Here is a 20883-nt window from a genome sequence, read left to right as displayed (position 1 = left end):
AAGGATGTGGGAAGAATATAACTGTTCTTCTGAATAAGCAAGAAAGACTGATGAAAAGTGTAAGAAAATGGTTAGCCCTGTAGTCATTTAGTTTGCACCCTATTCGAAAAGCCATTGGATTACCAACACAAACTATAATCTGGGCAATGAAGAGAAAAAACAGAGGTGGATAAGAGTTTCGCTTCATGGAGTAATATGTGACTGAGAATTATGCAAATTCTACAGTAAACATGGGCCCAGATTAAGCCAAAATTTTCAGGATTCTTGAAAGACATTTTATTAACACTATTAATTTTTCTTAAATTAAAAATGTGATTATGAAGGAAAGCACTTGGAAAAAATGATCTTTTTCTTATTATTAAATCTTTTTTTTTACTGAAACCTCATCTAGAGAAATACTTAAAACTTGGGATAAGTAAAAGCTGAAAGTCTCAATATGGTTACATTTTATGTGAGGCTATTGAAAAAACACCATATATAATCAGACATCTGAGAAAACACATGCAGAAATACAATATACAGAGAGAGCAATAGTATAAACATACATATTCAGAAGCACATATACACTGATACTTACGTATACACACATATATTGATACAAATATTGTTTGTGTCAAGTTTTATATTATCATAAAAAATAAATATGAATGCTATGTTGTAATTTGACTTGGGCATTTTGATTCATGCTGCTCAAAGATCTGCTGGAAACAACTGAAGAGTGAGGATTTGCTGTGAGTAGGAAATAGGAAATATATGAACTTCTCATATTTTGTTCCTGTTTGCAAAAAGCTATTAATATTGTAAGTTCTTCCTGTAGTACTGCATGAGGCAGATAGCTCTCCTTTTATGACAGTAAGTCACAGGCTTACTTAATGTAACTTGAAACTTCTAAGGGTAAAGTTCTGTTGTCTGAGTAAACTAGTCCATTAGGCACTTCTGTATTTAATGGACAAGTATATATGTCTTCAGTATATGAGCCATCTCACTCTGAAAAGGTATCTGAAGTAGATGGAATGAGCCATCTCCTGAAGGTGCCTGTTTATCTTTATCATCTGATGTCCAGGGGGTTTATATAGTCCCCAGATGTATTGTCCATGGGGAAACTGAGTGACTAAGTCTTAGATAGTTACCACTTGAGAAAATTAATCCAACACACATGAATGGGTTATTTTAAAGTAAGGGAGAAAAACTTTGCTCTGAAAATCTCATTTTCTGCTTTATTTTATATCTAATTTAATTCCAACTTCAGAATCTCAAGGAGTATCTTCTATTGGACATCAACTAGTGATACGATTTTTAAAAAATAATTATTTTTCTCTAGCTTTTTTTTTTTAATTTGTACTTTCATGTCAGATTGCCAAGAAAATGTATATAACTATTAGCTCCAGAATGCTGTGGGATACTTCTTTAAACACACATATTTATGTTACAACTTCATACTGCTGTTACATAGTAGCAAGCAATTAAATGCATATGTTTAGTTAAGACTTGTATTTTACACTTGGATATGTTGTATTGCTAAGAAAAACAATATCTGTGTTTGTATATACTGCCTTTAATAATCTGCAATATTAATTTATATATTAATTTTACTGTTCAAGTGTATCTAAACTTATAGAATTCTGGAATGATTTTTCATTTGTGTTCATGTGGACCAGCATTATGATTCTTGAATGTTCATTAAAGCTTGGTATTATTTTATTTTATTTTTTAAAAAAGTTGTTACCTAGGGAATGGAACATGCACTTTAAATATGGTTAATATGTCTAGCAATTTGTATTATTTATGAAGAGGAAAGGAAACATCTATCATGACAATAATTATTGTATTTTGTCTGTGGTTACTTGATGAAATGAAATTTGTGTAATATCAGTGGTGTATTTTAAATCATTTACTAATAGAACAGTTAATTTACTCATCCCCTGACGGTCTGGATGGCAATATTGAGAAATGACTGTACAGTGTTATGTCTTCCTATCTTCATTTCAGATTTTAAATATTCCCTTTATAAAGAAAGGGGCATGTGAGGCAGAAGGAGAAGGAATCTACCTGAACATATCTTTTAAAATTCTTCTCTGGAGAAGATACAATCTGTCACACAGCATATATTAATGTGATTAGAATATTTTTTAAAGAAAACTAAATTGTACAGCTACCGCTGGGTTATACCTTGGGGTTTTGCTTAGAAATGTCATGGCAATCTGGAAAACTGATTGAAACATTCCCTTGAGTTAAACCTCGAATTTGGTGTTTGAACAATGCTCAGTGAAACTCAGCTGTGATTTACAGGAACTCCATTATTTTGGGTTACTACCATAAAATATTCCTTTGCATATCTGACTTTGTTCTTGCAGTATACATGCATGCATAGAAAGGGCCAAAATTAATTTGGAGTGCAGTAAATGCAACAAATATGACCTGAATTTCAGCCCTGTTATTTATTTATATATATATATATATATCATGGTTTTAGCTCAAAATGTTGGTAACCTAACTTTGAGTCTGAAAAGCAGTGTGTGATTTTTGCCATTTTATTGCCATCTGGGATGCTCAAAGCAGATGAATGGCTTTGCTCTTGTAATCATCAAATTAAGAGTTTTTAAAATCCAGAATAGATTTCTTGGATTATCTAGTTTTATCCTATGCATAAACCACAATACTATCCTGTAATGTTTATATCAGTGTTACTAAGTAAGGATATGTTTATCTGGATCCACAAGCTACGGCAAATGGGAGGTGGGCAGGAGGTGGAGCTATAAGAAGAGAAAGAGATACCAACTTGAAAAAGCTGGTAGTTTTCTAGTTTCTTTAAAGGGAAACACAATCTAGAGGTCTTTAAGATCTAAGGAATTTCTCTTGTTGCTCTCAAGCTGACAGCAAGACTAAGCATGTATTTCAAAGGTGCTAATATGTGCACCACACATATACAGCTGGTCACACAAACACTGACAGAGACAAATGTCTTCATTGGCATGCACAGAAACACCAAGACCACTGAAACAGCCATGGACATTGCAGGCAGACAAATCCTCTTTTACCAGCTGGGCTGAAGGGAACAGAAGTTTGCTAAGAGTGACACAGATTCACACATGCTAATCCATGTGCTCCCACAACCTTCCAGGTTCATGGCTTAGGACTCAGCCCCCAGATCCTAGTCTGTCCAGGTACTGGTCCCCTGTGACCAATGGCCCTGTTTCCAGTTGGTCCTGACTTCACCCTGCTCACCAGGCAGCCCATGCTGATGTTCGCTGGTGGTCACACATGTTCTCACACTTGGGACAGAAGACACACTTGCACAATAAACAGTCAGGAACAGTGTTTAAAAAGAACAGAGGACAGGCTGTGGTGGTTAGGTGCAGGGCTTAGTAAAAGAGGCTCAACTCTCTATTTTCCCACTTTTTTCTCCCCTATCCACCATGATCCCTCCCCTCACCTGCTTTTGGCCCAAAATGTCCCACAAAAAGTTTTGCAGCCTACAAATGCCATTTTAAAATCTCATATTAAGTTTTACATAACTTCACAAATTCCCTCAAATAGTCCACAGTAAATTTCTACTTTCCATGAGACCCAAGAAAATCTTCTTTTCCCCATTCTAACCAGTCACTAAGTTCTGGTTGAACTGCTACAAGGTTTGGGTGGTACATTCAATGGCCCATCTATGAGAAACTTGAGTTGTCTTTGTTACTGTCTCCACTAAATCCTGATCATTAAAATGTGTGTGTGTGTGTATAATTTATCACTTCTTTCATTTCTTGTGTTTTCTTTCTACACTGAAAGGTCCTTGACTAGGTATCTTCATAAACCAAGTGTCCTTACATTCCAGATACCCTTACAATCTCTGTTTACTAGGTGTGATTGAGTTTCATTAACGTAAATGTCTAATGCCATTCAGACAACCCCAGGGATCCAGTATTGTTAAGAAAACTACAAAAGAAATTTATCGAGAGCTTCTGAAGGTGCACATGAAGTCTAGAAAAGATAACGTCCAACACCTAAAGGGGCACGAAGGTCCTATGTGTAGAAAACTGAGTCAAGCACAGTATATCTAGCTTCAAACCTGAATCATTGGTTTATAATATATATGTTAATACCGAAAAAAATATTGTTTTAGAGGTCTCCACAATCCCTTAAGGTAATGAATGTCTTAGCCTGTTTCTTTTTCTTGATTTTCCTGTGCATTCTGCCTGAAGATCATGGTCAAACTCTTAGTTACAGAAATGCAGAAAAAGTAACTTAATTCTGTGTCTTGACCTTTAAGTCTTTTTATTTGTATTGTGTTCCAGTATATATCTTCCTTTCTAGATGTGTGATTTATATCTGATGGTTTGCAAAAAAACCCAACCATACTGTTGACATATATCACATCTTATTAGGAGACCTCCCTTTTTTGGGGGAGGAAATGCTGCTGTACTGTATGTGCTATTAGAATACATCATCTATTTTATAACTTTTACTGCTGCTATACAAGGATACTGGTTACTGCAAGAAATAAGGTTTATCTTTCCCATTCTGCCATAAACAGTTTGCAATTTTGAACATACATGGTGCGTCATTGGATTTTACATAAAAAATGAAAGTGTATGTCTCTGAATTCTATAAATCAAGCATCCATATTTTGCAGCTAAAGGCAAAATGAAAGGTGTGTCAAAACAAAAAGTCCTGCTGCCAAGATAATTCAATACTAAAGTCAGGAAATTTTTACTAGTTTTTAGAAAAAATCTAGTATCTTAATTTTCTGAACCGTGATTCATAATGAAATGCATGAATTTAAACCTTAGCTTAATTACATTGATGTTAACCATGTGATAAGTAAATCTAATTCTACATTTTCTAATAGGTGTGCAGTTCACCTTCTACACGTTTCATTTGGAAGATCATCATGACTACTTACTAATAACAGAGAATGGCAGTTTCACACAGCCATTAGCACGTCTGACTGGCTCAGAGCTTCCTTCACCTATCAATGCTGGTCTCTATGGAAATTTCAGGGCTCAGCTGCGCTTTATTTCAGATTTCTCAATATCATATGAAGGATTTAATATTTCTTTCTCTGGTAAGGAAATACCTGTCATACTGGGCTTCTGAAAAATATTTTTTTCAGTATTTTATATTAAGGAGGTGAGAAGTTTAAAATTGAAGTGATTTTGATGAATAAATGTACTGTATTGTAAAATTGTACAAGTTGTTTCCTAAGTGCAGCAATTCCAAAGCAAGCAAATCTCTGTGCCTCTGTATAGACATTTCTGCTACATGATAAATATCATGGCAGTAAACTCTTAAGACAGATTATCAAGCAAGGGAAGGAAACAGAACTAGTCTAATTTCAGTTAGTGAAATGCCAGATAAGCACAAGTGTCAATTATTTAGGCATTTATACTGGTCATTGTTGTCATTTGTTTTATGTACCTGGGACATTTATGGCTCTTACAAGAGTGATAAAGCATGTTGTGTTATGCATCTTAAAAACATTGTGAATGTATTCATTAGTCTTACTTTTAATGTAGTATAATTGCCAATTTACCATTTACACATTCATTTTGGTTTTAAATCTGAAATCTGGATTGACAGTCAGATGGAAATACACAGAAATTACTAGACTGCAAGATGACAAATATGACTGGTAGAAAACATGCTGTTCTCACTCATACAAGCTGAGTTGCTCTCTTGTTTTCAGAGTATAATCTTGAACCTTGTGAAGATCCTGGGATCCCACAATTTGGTAACAGGATAGGATTTAATTTTGGAGTGGGAGATATTCTGACATTCTCCTGTTCATCTGGATATCGTTTAGAAGGAGCTTCTGAGATTATTTGTCTTGGTGGTGGCCGACGAGTATGGAGTGCACCTCTGCCAAGGTGTGTGGGTACGTGGTCAGCTGCTTTCATTTGCTTGTATGTGTAGTCATTGTCCATGGATCTGCAGATTTACAGCATGGAAAAGCATGGTAATACACCTCTTACTTTTAAATGTACTGTCACATTCTCCATATCTCCTTAGTCAAATTTATTTAATATTTACTTAATGTATTTAGTATTACAACTATCAGTGCACTTCATAGTCTGTACTTGAAAGAATTTTAAAATGAAGGCACAATGCTTACTCTTATTTTGATTAGTACGTTAGGAAAACTAGTTATAAATTTATACCAGCATTTACCAATTCAGATGCCTAATAATTGACTTTTTTTTTTGTAATTGCAAGCTTCCAAGTGATAACTATATTACAAAATCGTTTAAGTGTAGTTGTAGCATATAGACCAGAGTTACTTCATAAAATCAGGTCCATGTATAGGAGTGCAGTCAACCTGGGCTTTGTAAGTTTGAGAACTGTATCCTCAGAATATCCTCAGAACAGTTATTCTGGTTTTAATATGGTAACTAAGATAACTGAGAGGAAACACTTTCTGGTGGTTCCTAACACTCTACTCACTGTAGAGGTAGCCTACATACATAGCTTTGACTAGAAACTTAACTTTTAATGGCTGATGTTTTCTGAGCTGAATTCTTCCTAAATGCCTTGATTTTAAATTCTGTTGAAAACTGTTAAAAACCCACAATCTATAAAGAGTAGGATAGTTACTTAATTGTCTTATTTATGAGTATATGCTATTTTGAAAGGTTTATATATGAAAATATCTGTATCGATGTGCATTTAAGTATTTAATTTTTTCATACTGAATTGTACAGTAAAATATAAGTTTCAGATCTTGATTGTATAATAACTATTGATTGATTATGTGCTTGCTTTTATCCAGTGTTAGTTACTGTATCAAAATTTTAATATCCAAACTATTCCTGTGCTCACTTTGGTATAACAAAAGTTCTGAATTTGGTATATACATTTATGTATGTATGTAAGAGATGATTTAGAAGCTGAGTCAGTGTAATGCATGAATAAATGTTATTTTTGTGTTGGGGTTGATGAATTTTTAACCATACTAATAATGAATGCATGCACAGTTGTGAAGATGGGTTAAATTTTAGTAATAAATTTCTGGAAGTGTTAGTATACTGGAAATGAATTGGTAAATTATCTGCAAAGAAGAGCTTGTGCAGAAGCATAAATGAAAAACATTGTTATTTAGTTTTCATGACGTAGAAAATAATGTTCATGTTTGTGTTGGGGGGGGGTGGGAATTAAGAGAAGAGCTGGAACACAAGGAGTAAATTCTTTTCCAGTCAATATATTTTCTCCTTATCTTCAAAACTGAAAGATGATTTCCAGTACAATGACTTAATCAGCCATTCCCCCCCCCCCACCCCGTAAATATGGTGCTTTTGTCAATAATATAAATATACCGCCTTTGTCAATATGGTGCTTAATTTATATAACATAACAATGAAATTCAAACAACTGGAGAGTAGAAATTCATGTTGACCACTTCTATTAGATTCAGAAAAATACACATTGTTACTGTTGCTTGTCTTTGGCATTTCCTGCCAAAGTGATTCATGAGCTTTAATACTTCTGATTTTATATACACTTTCACATACACACAACCTCAATGGGAACCAACCACTATTCATAGTATTTGTGTTCAGCTTGTCACTGCAAGAATATGATATAAGACATAGATAAACTGGAACAAGTTTGGTGGTGGGCCACAAAGATGGTTGGAAGCTGGAGTACTGATCCAGTGGTGAAGGCTGAGAGAAACTTGTCTTTTCAGCCTCAAGAAAAGAAAGCCTTGCGAGAACCCAATAGCAGTTCTCAGTAGCTGTGAGATAATTAAGAGGATAGAGCGAGATTCTTCATGGTAGATTATGACAGAAAAATGAAAGGAAAAGGCATAAACTGAAGTAAGAGTTTCAGACTGAAAATAAATGAAACCTTTTCACAAAGAAAATCTTGAACAGTGGAACATATTGCCTAAAGAGTCTATGCAGTTCCCATCCTTGGAGGTTTTCAAGATCCAACCGGTTGAATCCCTGAACACCTGCTGTGACATTTGGCTTGAGCCTGCTTTGACCAGGAGGCCAGACTAAAGACGTCCTAAGGTCCCTCCCAACTTGAATTTCCCTATGTTCTTGATCCTATTTGCTCTTGATAAGTATAGTTGAGCCCTGTGGGTCATGATATTTTGTCTGTTTTCTTAGTAAATGTTTATAACTAATACCTGTGCACTTTTGTTACATATCTTAGGTTTCTACTTTCAGCTATGTCTTAGTCCTTTGATAGTACAAGTTTCATAATTTTTAACTCATTTTGTGGTCTTTTCACATGTCAACCGTTTTGTTTTCTTTAAAACAAAACTTTGTGGATAAGGCAGTTCACTACAGAATACCCTTCCAATAGGTGATGGTGGGTAAGACTGCAGTAGTCTTGGTCTCCTTTGCCAGTGGCGACCTCCTAACAGTGTTTTTGCTGACATGCACAATCAAAGCCTGTTTTGTATCCTCAATCACTGTCAGACCATCATGCCAATCTTCATGTCATATTGCACATTTGTTTAACTTCATGCAACAAAACCCCACTAGTATTCTGGATGTAGTACTGTTCTTAAATATTTTTGGATGTTCTGAACACACGAAAAAAATATAGTCACACTTTTGGACCGCAGCGTCACCACACAGAACCTAGAGGACACTCACTAACATGTAGTATTTGTTATAGACATGCTCAGGCTTCTCTAGATAGACTTAGCTCTGAGCAATGTAGACGGACGCCATATTTCACCACTTAGCCTGCAATCCAGGGGTCCCTCCCAGGGGTGGATGCATTTAGCAGTGTAATTTAGCAGTACACAAATAATGTGTAAATGTGCTTCATCAGCATATGATAAAAGTGCTCCAATTCACATGATAGTCACAGTTCTAGTCATGTGATGTCAGATAGTGTTTGCAGCCTTCAGAAAGAATAAAGGAAAAATTAGGGTGTCAGAACAATCGGTGTTATCTATGACTGATTCCTGGTTCCTAGTTGACATGGTCCTGATTTTTTTTCCAATTTTAAGACTCTTAAGAAGCACAGAAGTTATGACCAATAAGAATCATTTTTTCTGGTGGTGTTCATATGTCATTCATGGGCTATAAGTGGACTTTGCAGTATATTGGACTACTGGTAATACTGAACTTGACTGAATGCAAAATTTGAAAAATCAATGGAATCATAAATATCTTTTGAAAATTATTTAAACAGGAAGAGGCTGAATTTAATGGATTAACAGTATTTTACTGGTCAATGTTTACTATATTTTTGTTTCCAATCCTTAAAATACACTGTGATTTGGCTTATCAGATCCATTAGATTGCTTGAAATTTGCCATGCAGTTAAATAAAATAATCCTCATTCTTATAACTCATTTTGGTAGTACATGTTTATAGGTGCATGTATTCAGTGTCTCTTCTGGTTATACCTATCTCTTCTACCATTTTTTACCTGGCCAAAACTCGGTAAATTATCACTCTTCTCATCTCCCTCTTCCACCTCGGGCAGACATAGCAAAAGGCTAGCCCATCAGTTAAAACAGTCTTCTTCATGAGTCAGAGTTTCATATCAGCATTCATCCAGTGCTCTATGTGCTGTAAAGAAACATAGTAATTTAGTTTTTTCATTACAATTACAGACAATTAACATATAAAGAACTTGCCAACTTTTTTTCAATAAAACTGAAAATATTTTCAAGTGAGATCCTATTAATTAATGAGTTTAAAAAAGTCTGTAAGAAGAAAAAGTGAAGACTATGCATGCTAAAAATTGGTCATATAATTAAATTAATGTTTCAAATTTTGTATTAGTTCTATCCTGCTTTAATATGTTAATTAATGATCTGGAAGTGAACTCAATGATAGCATTTGATTTGAATAGCTACAACCAGAAGAAAACGTTGAAGAATCTGAGAAACATTATAAGCTAGATGAATGAACAGATAAACCGTATAATAAAATAAATGTAAGGTTGATAGATGCCATGAATGGGAAAGAAGGAAAAACTCATTGCAGTTGTACTTCTCAGGAATTCTAAATGAATGGCTTTACTTAGGAAATTGGCCTAAAAACACTGAAAACACAATAAAAATGATATGGCTATTTGTATGGAAGACTGGGGACAGAGACTGCTTGCAGTAATTAATAGTTTCACCTGAAATATTTCCAAATCTATTGCCATAAAAATACTCTAGAGCTTGTAGGAGTTCAGAGGAGGGTTAGGAACAAAGATAATGAGATTGTACACATTTTAATATTAAAAGAGAGATGATGAAAGTGTCTTTCTATAATAAATGGCAAAAGTAAACTAGATGAAGAGATTCAGTTCTCTTTTCCATTAGTGCAAGAAAAAGGACCATTTAGCAGAAAATAATACTTTAAAAAAGTAAACCTATTAGAAATAAATAATTTTCCTGTCAAGATTAGTTAAATTGTGGACATAGTTCTGGTTAGTGATATAAAGAAACTAAAAAAGCAATTGTAGATATAGGTGGATAACATTATTTGGAATTCTTGCCAGAATATTTATCAAGCGAAGGCGGCCAATGTGCTGATTCCTGAAGCAAAGTAGCTAGTCGTGAGTGCTAAACCAAATAATTTGCCATTTAATCAGAAGCCATCTTCCTCTTCTTGCTCAGAAGTTGGATATAAATTATATATTTTAATTAATAGAATTATTTTTCAATTTATGAAGATACTATTTTTTCAACACTGAATTTGAGATTATGATTTAAACCCCAAAATTTTTAAATTTAGATTTAATAAATATAAAAGTAGTGTTCAAATAACAAACAAGTATTTGTTACTGAATTTGTAAAGATGAACTACTGAAATGATGACATCTGAATTTCATAGGACTGATACGGTGCTGGAATAATTTTTATAGCAAGCCTTTTCTACAATTACAGAAATATTTTCAGTATTTTTATTTAGCTGGTTCTGTTAAATGACTAATAGCTCTAAAGTTGAGTAACTGTTACAGTATTAATACTACTATTTGTAATCCTGATGAACATGGTAATTACAAATGACCACATTCACTAGTTATGTGATTAGTAGAGGTTCACAAAATACATGTGTCTTGTTTATATAGCTGTACAGCATTCCTGATATCCTAAAGTTACCTTTATAGTAAATGTACGTATTCTCAATATAGTTAAGTCCACTATATGATTGAGCTCATTTGGGGGGAGGTGTCTGTAGTCACTTGTGAATTGTATCACTTGTGTTTCCAGTATATGCCTTGTAGTTTTAGTTAACTAACAAAAATGTTAACATACTGCATTTTTTTATTTTTAATTTGTTTCACTTTTGTTGGCTGGTGTTTTAGTATCTAAATGAATGTTCCTTTTCAATACATCTAGAGATGTGTGAAGAATAATATTGTGTGAAGAAAAAATCATAGCAATAATTGAGAAATTGATCATTTCGTGATTCAATTCTGAAATCTCTTATATTTATTTAAATATACTCTCTCATGATTAGCAAGCAGTATGTTGTGGTTTAACCCCAGCTGGCAACTAAATACCGGGCAGCTTCTGGCTCACTCACCCCTCCCCAGTGGGAAGAGGAGAATTGGAAAAAGGTCGGGGAGGGGATTGTGTTGGGTGGGGGTTTTGTTGTTGGTGGTGTTGTTGGGGTTTTTTTGTGTTGTTGTTTGTTTTTGTTTTTTTTTTTAAAAAAAGAGACCTTACAACTTTCAAGCAGAAGAGGCACAGGCAGTACTCACATTTTTATATCTTAATGTCATGTTATTGTAATGAAGCCAGCCATACTGGTGAGCTATTCAAAGTTTTTGATCTACTGTTAGCATCTTTCTGTGCAGTTGATTAATAGTCATAAAACGTTTTTGTTGTTGTAGTTTTGTTTTGTTTTCCTTATTCAGGCAAATTCCTCAATTTTTCAAAAACATTCAGAAATGCACATGATAGAAGACAAGAAAGAAAGGAAAAATATTGGCAGGAAATAGATGACAAAAGAAAGAAAGGAAAAGTAGTAGCAGGAAATTTCGCACTAGACTACTTTTTTGAGACTGGTTTAGGGTTGGATATTTCTAATAGTTTGAATAGTCTACAAAATGACTATGAAATAGTCTGAATGTCATAAGATCTTAATCTGTGTGAATGGGTTGACCCCAGCTGACTGATGAATACTCAACCCAGATGCTTGCTCACTTCATTGAGCAGGATGAGGGAGAAAATAGGAAGGTCAAAAGCAAGGGGGGGGGCGGAGCGGGGAAGGGCAACCCCAAAACCATGAAGTTGTGGGTCAAAATAAAGATAGTTTCATTAGTAATGGGAAAAAAAAGATAGAAGTGATGCAAAGGCAGTCACTCACCACCAGCAGACTGATGCCCAGTTGATCACCAAGCAATGAGTTCTTTGAAAATAACTCCTCCAATTTTATTGCTGAGCATGACACTCTATGGCATGAAATATCTCTATGGTCGATTCAGGTCAGCTGTCACAGCTGTGTACTCTCTCAGCCCCTTGCCTACTCACTGCAGGGGCAGCCTGAGAAACAGAGAGGGCTTTGATGTCGAGCAGGCACTGTTCAGCAGTAGTTAAAACATTTGTGTTATCAACATTCTTTTGGTCACAAATCTAAAACACATACTGTATGGGCTACTATGAATTAACACCATCCCAGCCAAACCCAGTACAATCTGTAAATAAATGGATGTATCTAATAACTAAAATAAATAAATAAATAAATAAAAAGTAAAAAGGTCAAAAACCTTTAAATTGCTTGCTTTGAACTCCAAAATGGACAGTGGATCTCTTTTTGGTTTTTTATTGAGTAACAGATTCTTGGAAAATATTTGAAGTATGAATAGTTGTTCACTTCTAGGTTTTTGTAGAAGCTTTTGATTTCCTAGAAGGAAAACCTAAACTCTGGATTAAGTCCTAATTAATCAACACTTTCAACAACGTCTTAGGCGCATGTCTCGAGGTTGTGATACAATGTGCAGGTATCATCTTAAGTTTGTGAATTTGTGGTTCTGATGCTTTCAGAGTTAGATGTCTCTGCCTAGTGCTCTCTATCATTTTTACTGCCATAGTTAGCTTACAAGAAGCAATTTAATTTCTTTTAAATGTGTTACAGACAGTAACAAACAAGTGATTATTGTTGCTTTAAAGGGAAAATAATGAAATAGATAAAATTAAACATTTCTGATAATCAGTAATGGAGTGAAGATGATTACAGATCTGTAAGAATACTATTATCCTTTAGTTTCATGTTTTATTCAAATACGAACTATAAGCAGTGTTCTTATTCAGCACACGCACTGCTTTCTTGGAATTACTTCTATTTCTAGTGAAATATAAGAAGTGGTCTCTTTTATGCCAGGGTTTCTCATGTCTTTTTTTTCTCTTCCCTGATGTCTTCCATTTTCTTTTTTCTTTACTTTTTTCTTCCTCTCCTTATAAGGCTGTCCAATAGCCAGGTTCCATTACCTTTCATTATAACTGTCATGTCAGAGTTTCTAACCCGTAATTGTTTCTATGTCTATGTAAAGAAAATTATCTGATCTCTTCATAGCTTCCCAGTTGTGTAGGGCCTTTTCCTTTGGCTTTCTCAGGACCATACAATCTCTTTCCAGTCTCCTAACCCTTAACTGGAAGACACTGATTTTAAAATCTTCTTTTCTTGTGCATATAAGCTACTTGCATTTATGTTTCTCCTTATAACATTTTCTGTCCATTTATTTCAGTTAGTCATAAAGTCTCTGATGTTCTGGTCATACAGAATTCCAAGGATAGTCCTTACAATTATGAGAAGCAGACAAGCACACACTAAAAATCTATAGACAAATCCATTCATTTATGTCATGTTCATTGCACACTTATCAGATAATATTGTACATGGATCTTTGCTGGTAAAGTTTTTTGCTAGGTTGACAATTTTTTCCTGTTTACTGATGTAGCTTCTTTGCAAAGCTTGAATTAAGGTGCTTTTCAGGAAATATCTGGCGAGTGAAAAATAGAAATATCTGAAAGGTTATATTGTATCAGAGAAAAAATAAATGCAGTGAACTGAAACACAATTATGGGACCAATGGAGTGAAGATTCTACCACAGATATGTCTGCAGTAATTTGCAAAGTTACTTAATTAGCAGGAGAGACATTAGCTACCCTCTGCATATCTTATTCCATATTGCCATTAGAGTCTTGCTGCAAAGCTTTATCCATTTCTGTGCAGACAAAAAAAATTGAGACAGGTTATTTTTAATAGTTTTGGGGTTTAGAAAGTGTTCTTTTGCTAGTTTTAACTAAGTTTTCTTTTAGTATGCCACCATGAAATTTCAGTTTAAGGCATGTAGTATTCACTTGTAAATTTCTTATTGATTCCTCTCAGAACAAAGTAATCCTTATCTTTCTTTTGTTTTTCAGAAGTAAATTTATTCATTCAAATATTTATTGTGTCATTCTGCATATTTTGTAGTTCTGTTATTTTCTTCAGGGATAAGATATCCTGACCAAAGCAAAATACAGCCAAAATACAGCTAACACCATCATAACGGCATTATAATATGATAAGCACTTCCTTAACATTTCTTATGCATTTTAATATTCTATATAAAGTTTTAACTGTTCGTGTTCACTGTGTGGAAATTTTCAGTAAGTGCCAACAGTCCTCAAAATATTTTGTGTTTGTTTGTTTGTAAGAATGTTATATTTAGTTTAAAGGCAAATTCTGCACGTTGGTTGTTTAAGTTCTCCTAATATAGAGTGTGGTTTTTAATACATTTTACATTGTTAATACTAATAGAGAAGCTCATTTGTCATGCTATTTCTCCATCCTCCTTTGGTCAATTGCAATGCAGCAGCATATTGTTAAAAGTGTATGGGACTCCTCCTCATTCTTGTCAGGTGGAGCAATTAATTATGAAAAATAATTGTAATAATGTAAATTATTTTTTCTAACAATGATTTCTTTTGCATTTGGCCATTTTAATAGAAACATTAACTTGCTGAAAAATTATGTGTAGTTCCTAAAAGCAGGACCTTCCCAAATCTGACAATAGATTTCATTATAACATAAACAATGCAGTCAGATAACAGACAAAAAAGTATGTGCAAAGTATATCGAAAGTCAATTTAATACACAGTCACATGAATTTTTGATGCTCAGATCAATTCTGATGTAGATGCATGTACTGCAGATACATAGTAAGAAAATGCAGTTAGTCATTTTTGAGTCTATGGAAGGAAATAATTTCTTTTGGAACAATATCAAATAAAAGTAAAAAACACTATTCTTCCTGATTGAAGAAGACAATGTTCCTTTCATTTTATCTGTCAGAATAGGGTTCCCTGTACTTAACTCTGTCAGGATACCAAAACCACCTGGAAAATTTTGATGAGCTCATAACTCAGGTTATTCAGAGAAAAAGAATGCTTCAGTCACAACCTAATCCTTCCAGGATTGTCTTGTTATCTGCTCTTTTGACAAGGGTACATTTTCTTATGTCTGCCATCAGTTGAAGAGGTAGAACTTCTGAAGATTAACAGTTTTATAAGAAACAGTTTGTTGAGCACTGAATTTAAATACACGTTCCAAAGTAACTGTTGATATGCAGTCTGCTACCACTGTTGGTTAAAGATAAAGTCATCCTTAGAATGCTTCCACTTATTTGCCCAATCAAGCTGCTGCAATGTGCTTAGTCTCCTAACCAAGAGATAACATCTTTTTGAAAAACAGAATTACTGTTTGTGGCTCTTATGTTTTGATTCAAAGGGGTTGTTTTGAAGACCATAATGGCTGAATTTCAACCTGTAGCAGCATGTTAATATTTTTTTTCCCCCCGATAATATTTATTGGTGAGGATTTCATCAGCTGAATTGTGAGAAACCTTGCAAAATACTCTTAAAAGAGCATTTTTTTTAAGCAATTCATTTAAATAATTGTTTTTGAATGGTTAAATTACCCAAACAGATGCATTTCATTCCTTGGTTACAATAACAATGGCATTTTACTTCATTACAGCATTTAAATACACTAATAAATAGTAGTTTAAACTCATCTGGTTTATGATGGAAAGGTAGAATGAACACACATTCATAACCTGAGGCATAACAGTAATTTCTTATAAAAATTTTATTTATACTCATTTTATCAGTATTTTCCTTTCATTATTTTTCTTTAAGTTTTTGTTTATTTTCCTGTCTAGTACTGACATGATTCTATATTTTTGCTAAAGTCCAGAAACAGTGATTTATTTCAATCTTAGTGTTACATCCTTGTATTTTATATAAACCTGAATTAGAGACTTTGTAAAAACATAACTGTATATTAGAATATTTTCCCTTTTTTTTTTTTTTCCCTACAAGCAAAATGTGTAGGGCAGATTCTAAGTTTCAGCTGAAATAAGTGTATTTTGGGGGGTATTTTTGTTTGTTTGTTTTTTAAGCTCTGTCACTAAAACAACCTGAATTTCCTCTCTGTTGAATAGGGAATGTTACTAAAATGCAACAGTATAAGCCAGTGCAGAAATGTTTGTCATTTGTGGTAACAGCTCTAATGGTCACAGCCTTTCTGTTCCTCAACGATTTTTCCTTCTGAAATAGTTTTATCCCTTTTCTCTCTTCTATATTTCCCTCTTTACATATTTTCCATTAATTTTATCCTGATTTGCGTCTTCAGTCTCTTTATCTGTCACTCACTGTAATGATTGTTAAAATTCTATTCCAAACACTTTAAACAAATGACATGTTTAATAAATGTATTTATTTTGAACTTAAGAACTCTGTTAACATTTTTTCCCTGACACTTTTTTACTCAACACTTAACTGCACGTAGTAGTATGATGGGGTTTTATTTATGCTGTCATATTAACATCAAAGAATAGAGGGCAACCATAGGTTACCAGAAGTTCCATGTAATTTTAAGCAACTTAGCTGCGTGTTCATGTTTATAGATAGAAGTGGAGATTGGCAGATAGAACTACCTATGGTATAGTTTTGAAAGTCTTACAATATTAATCACATGTCTTCCCTGTTTGATTCAGCACTTACTCAGAATTATACTGCTGTTTTTCATGGGTTTGGTGTTTTGTGGTTTGTTTTGGGGTGGTTTTGTTTTGTTTTTTGGTTTGGTTTTTTTTTTTTTTTTTTGGTTGGTTGGGGTTTTTTTAGTCATAAATTGCACTGGCAGGAGGCAAGTAGAGAAGCCAAGCAGTAACTGTTGATTTTGTGAGAAGCCCTCTGAGAAGTATACAAAAGAAGCTAATGTTGTGGGCTGTAGTGTGTGCTTCAGTGTTTGCTTCTGTGGAACTTTAATTATATAACTGAATGCTATGGGAGAAATTCCTTTACATGTGGTTTTCAAGACTGCTGTTACTAAACTTGCTTTCTTGTCTGCTATCACGAGGATTGAGATCACACATAGAATCATATAATGGTTTCATTTGGAAAGGGCCTTTGAAGATCATCTAGTCCACCTCTCTGCCATGGGCAGGGACATCTTTCACTAGATCTGGTTGTGCAAAACCCTATCAAATCTGACCTTGGCTACCTCCAATGATGGAGCATTCACAATTTGGAACACAGCATTCTCCCTCTAAAGTAAGAAAAGTACAATCAGATTGGTAAATATTATGACATGAAAAATTGCCTTACTTTTAAAGAGGAAATATAGCATTGTTCTCAAATATTAATGTCGTAACAGATAGCTCACTGCTGTGGTTCAAATTCTTAAAAAATGCTTTGAATTACAGTTCTGACAAAACCAGGTTTTGGATCAACTTAATACCATAATTACCTTGTGCCTTTTGACTTTTCTTTCTGTCTGGAATGGGAAAGGATATCCCAAAAACTTGAAATTACAATCATCTTACTCATATGTGTTATAAATCAAACTGACCTATGCATCTTCAGAGTAGCAAATAACCATTTATTTGAGAATTAAATAAAAGGATAGACATGATCCTGTGGACTAGAAGGTTTTCTGCTTCTGCCTAGATTATATATATCCAGCTGTTCTAAGACAAAGTGATAACACTTGAATTATTTGAATACTTGTTCTGTATGGCAATCTATTTAAACATAGTCATCAAGCGTTTCTTCTGCTTTAGTCTGTTCCTGATTTGACTTTCTGGACAATGTTTGTTTTAGCGGCATAGACAGAACAGTTAATCAATGGGGTTTTTTTCATTTAACATACATATATCATATACAAAATATGTATTTCAGTATTCTGGATTTTGCTCAAACAAGTCTGGGGAGGAATTTATAATAATGCTAGTAAAGAAGAGTAGCTCTTAAAATAGATATCATGGATTGTTTAAACATCTTTTCAAACCATTAAAAGTACCACACAGTTTTGCACAATACAATTACTTATTTTGTGAAATTATAAACTAATGAATTTCCGTGTTCAAAAAGACTGGGCTGCATGCTTATAAGATTGGGTAAGATAAATGGCAAGAATATTGAATTGATCTTGAAAAACAAACATAAACCCGGAAATTTTAGTGTTACAGTTAAATTTAAAATTAATCTAAATATCTTAAAAAGAGAGGAAATTCTCTTGTCCTTGCACTGTAATGACCACATATCAGGACTAAATAAAAAGGAAGGAATTATAATAGTTTGTCAGCGTTAATTTAAAATACCTGGCATCTCAATACAAAAAATGTCTTAATTAAAACTATGTTAGTCCAAAATATAATAGTAAATTAAGGTTAGTTATTAATGCCTAATATAGCCCTGCCACAATTTTATGTTTTGGTTTGTTTTTGTTTTGTTTTTGTGATTAAACTTAATCATCAAAATCCTTAGTTACAAAGTTAATTTTTTGGAATAATAATAGTATTACTTGGAAATGCTTTGTTATACTGATTTTTAATTCTTAATCTTAAACCTAATGCTTTTTTATACTATTTTTTAACTCTTAATCTTAAACCTATTTCATTCCTTTTTCTATCCTCCTCCTTTGTCTTTTTTTTTTTTTTTTTTCTCCTGAGAGTTACTATTGTTTCTACTTGTTTATTAATATTTTTTTTTCTATTGTTCATCTGGTAGATATAGTTTAGCCCTTTTTCTAATGTAATTTATATCTTTAGCTATGTTGTTATTTTATTAAATGTATATTAGGTAAAAAATGTTTTTTTCATTAATTTGTGAGAGAATGTGTGTATCTGCATGTATGTATATTTATACATGTGCATGTATATAAAATATATACACATATAAACTTCTAGAATACTTTTACTTTCATTTCATTTGCAAGTCTTTATGAATTTCTGTGTTGGAGAAGTAAAAATAAGTGTATTTCCTCCAAAACAAAATTCAAGAAAGATCCTTTAAAACATTATACTTACAGAATGTGCCATTAATATAACTCTCCATATTATTTAACATACCTTTATTAAAGTATTGCCATTTAGAAATATTCTTGTAAACTTCAATCACTGTCATGAATGTATATTTAGAACTAGATTTTAGATATTAATAAATGTTAATAATGCTGAACTAGATTGCATTAACATTCTCATTACCACCATTACTAAAAATGGTTATGTTTGCCATTAAAATATACCCTAACATTCTCTTTTAATTGCAGCTGAATGTGGAGCCTCCACGACAAATAATGAAGGAATCTTACTGTCCCCCAATTATCCTCTTAACTATGAAAACAACCATGAATGTATTTACAGCATTCAGGTGCAAGCAGGGAAAGGAATCAATATTTCTGCCAGAACCTTTCATTTAGCCCAAGGAGATGTTCTTAAGGTATGTGATCATGTAATTTATTTGTTATTTCTAAACTTGTATTTCCTCATGTTGTTGATCTGTCTGTGATAGTACAGTATCAGGTAAGTTTGTATTAATCATATTTTCGAAAACATGTATCTAAACCAGTTCCATTTCTACAGTTAAAAATTGGGCCACCTGAGGTGTTTCCATAATCTCTTTCTTGTATCATATATTTATGACCACATGTATTTAAAAAAGAAATTAAAACTGTAAACCAAATGTTGTCTTAATGTGTATTCGTATTCTATTTTTAGTGTTAAATATTCATCAGTTCCTTTTTTGGTAAATTCTGTTTTCTTCCTTAGTATCATCATAGCCTAAGCTGTGATCTAAACATAATAAATATTACACCCAGAAGCTTAATTTAATTAACTGTCTACATACTACATTTTGCACAAGAGGTTTCTGCTTTAAATGACTCGAATCTTGTGTGTTATGTAACATCTCCTGCAAAATGATAATCACAGCAATTACATCTGAAAAGAATTTTTGCATTAAACAAAGACTCAATAAAGGGAAAAACAGTATACTAGAACCTTCCACATTTGTGTAGAGTGAATTCACCCTATAAAGTCAGTAGCATTTACTTACTTTTGTTCATAGATTTTATTACTGTACTGCCCAAAATATACCTTTCCAGATGTGTACATTGCTTAGTCAACTACATATTCAAATGTAATGATTAGGGTGAGTGTCTTTTAGCACATACCATTTAAATGCAATAAAATACCCATAGAAGGGATTAAATAATTGTCTAATTTTTCAGAATAATCAATTTAATTAAACTTACTTCTCTGAATTCAAAGGAACAAGAAGTACCATGGCAATCATATCTGATTCAAAAACAAAAAAAGTTTTTCTGCCGTATTCTGCGATGTAGTTACTAAAATGAGGATTATGGTTACATATCTTTCTAAGAAACTACTTCAATTCAGACTGGGTTTTATTTTATCTAACTTTAGCCGTCTGAGCATTAGGTTGGGATTTTTGTACTTAGATGTCAGACATAGGCACTTCCAAACAGGAGTTAATTATACCTTTAAGGCATGAGCACACCTGAACAACCAATGTAACATGAAATCAGGCAGCAAGTGTGGGGGAGCGGAAGTTTATTTTAAAAAAATATGTATTATGTTCTTATTAAAACACAAGAAAAACAAAATAAACCAAAGGCTATTAGATGCCCAGCATGCGC

The 20883-nt window shown here is 33.4% G+C and overlaps 1 protein-coding gene across 2 annotated transcripts in view; it reads left to right on the top strand.

The window, feature by feature from the left end:
- The window catches only part of CSMD3 (CUB and Sushi multiple domains 3), a 726030-nt gene that overhangs the window by 449534 nt on the left and 255613 nt on the right, over positions 1–20883 (top strand). For both annotated transcript variants that reach the window (XM_040588420.1, XM_040588419.1), the window contains 3 exons: positions 4838–5053; positions 5675–5863; positions 19495–19664. In XM_040588420.1, coding sequence (XP_040444354.1) covers positions 4838–5053; positions 5675–5863; positions 19495–19664 — 575 coding nt within the window. The remainder of the gene's footprint in view (positions 1–4837; positions 5054–5674; positions 5864–19494; positions 19665–20883) is intronic.

This window comes from Falco naumanni, chromosome 3 (genome assembly GCF_017639655.2).
Source record: "Falco naumanni isolate bFalNau1 chromosome 3, bFalNau1.pat, whole genome shotgun sequence".
Classification (NCBI taxonomy): Eukaryota; Metazoa; Chordata; class Aves; order Falconiformes; family Falconidae; genus Falco; species Falco naumanni.
This window is presented reverse-complemented; position numbering and strand designations above follow the sequence as displayed.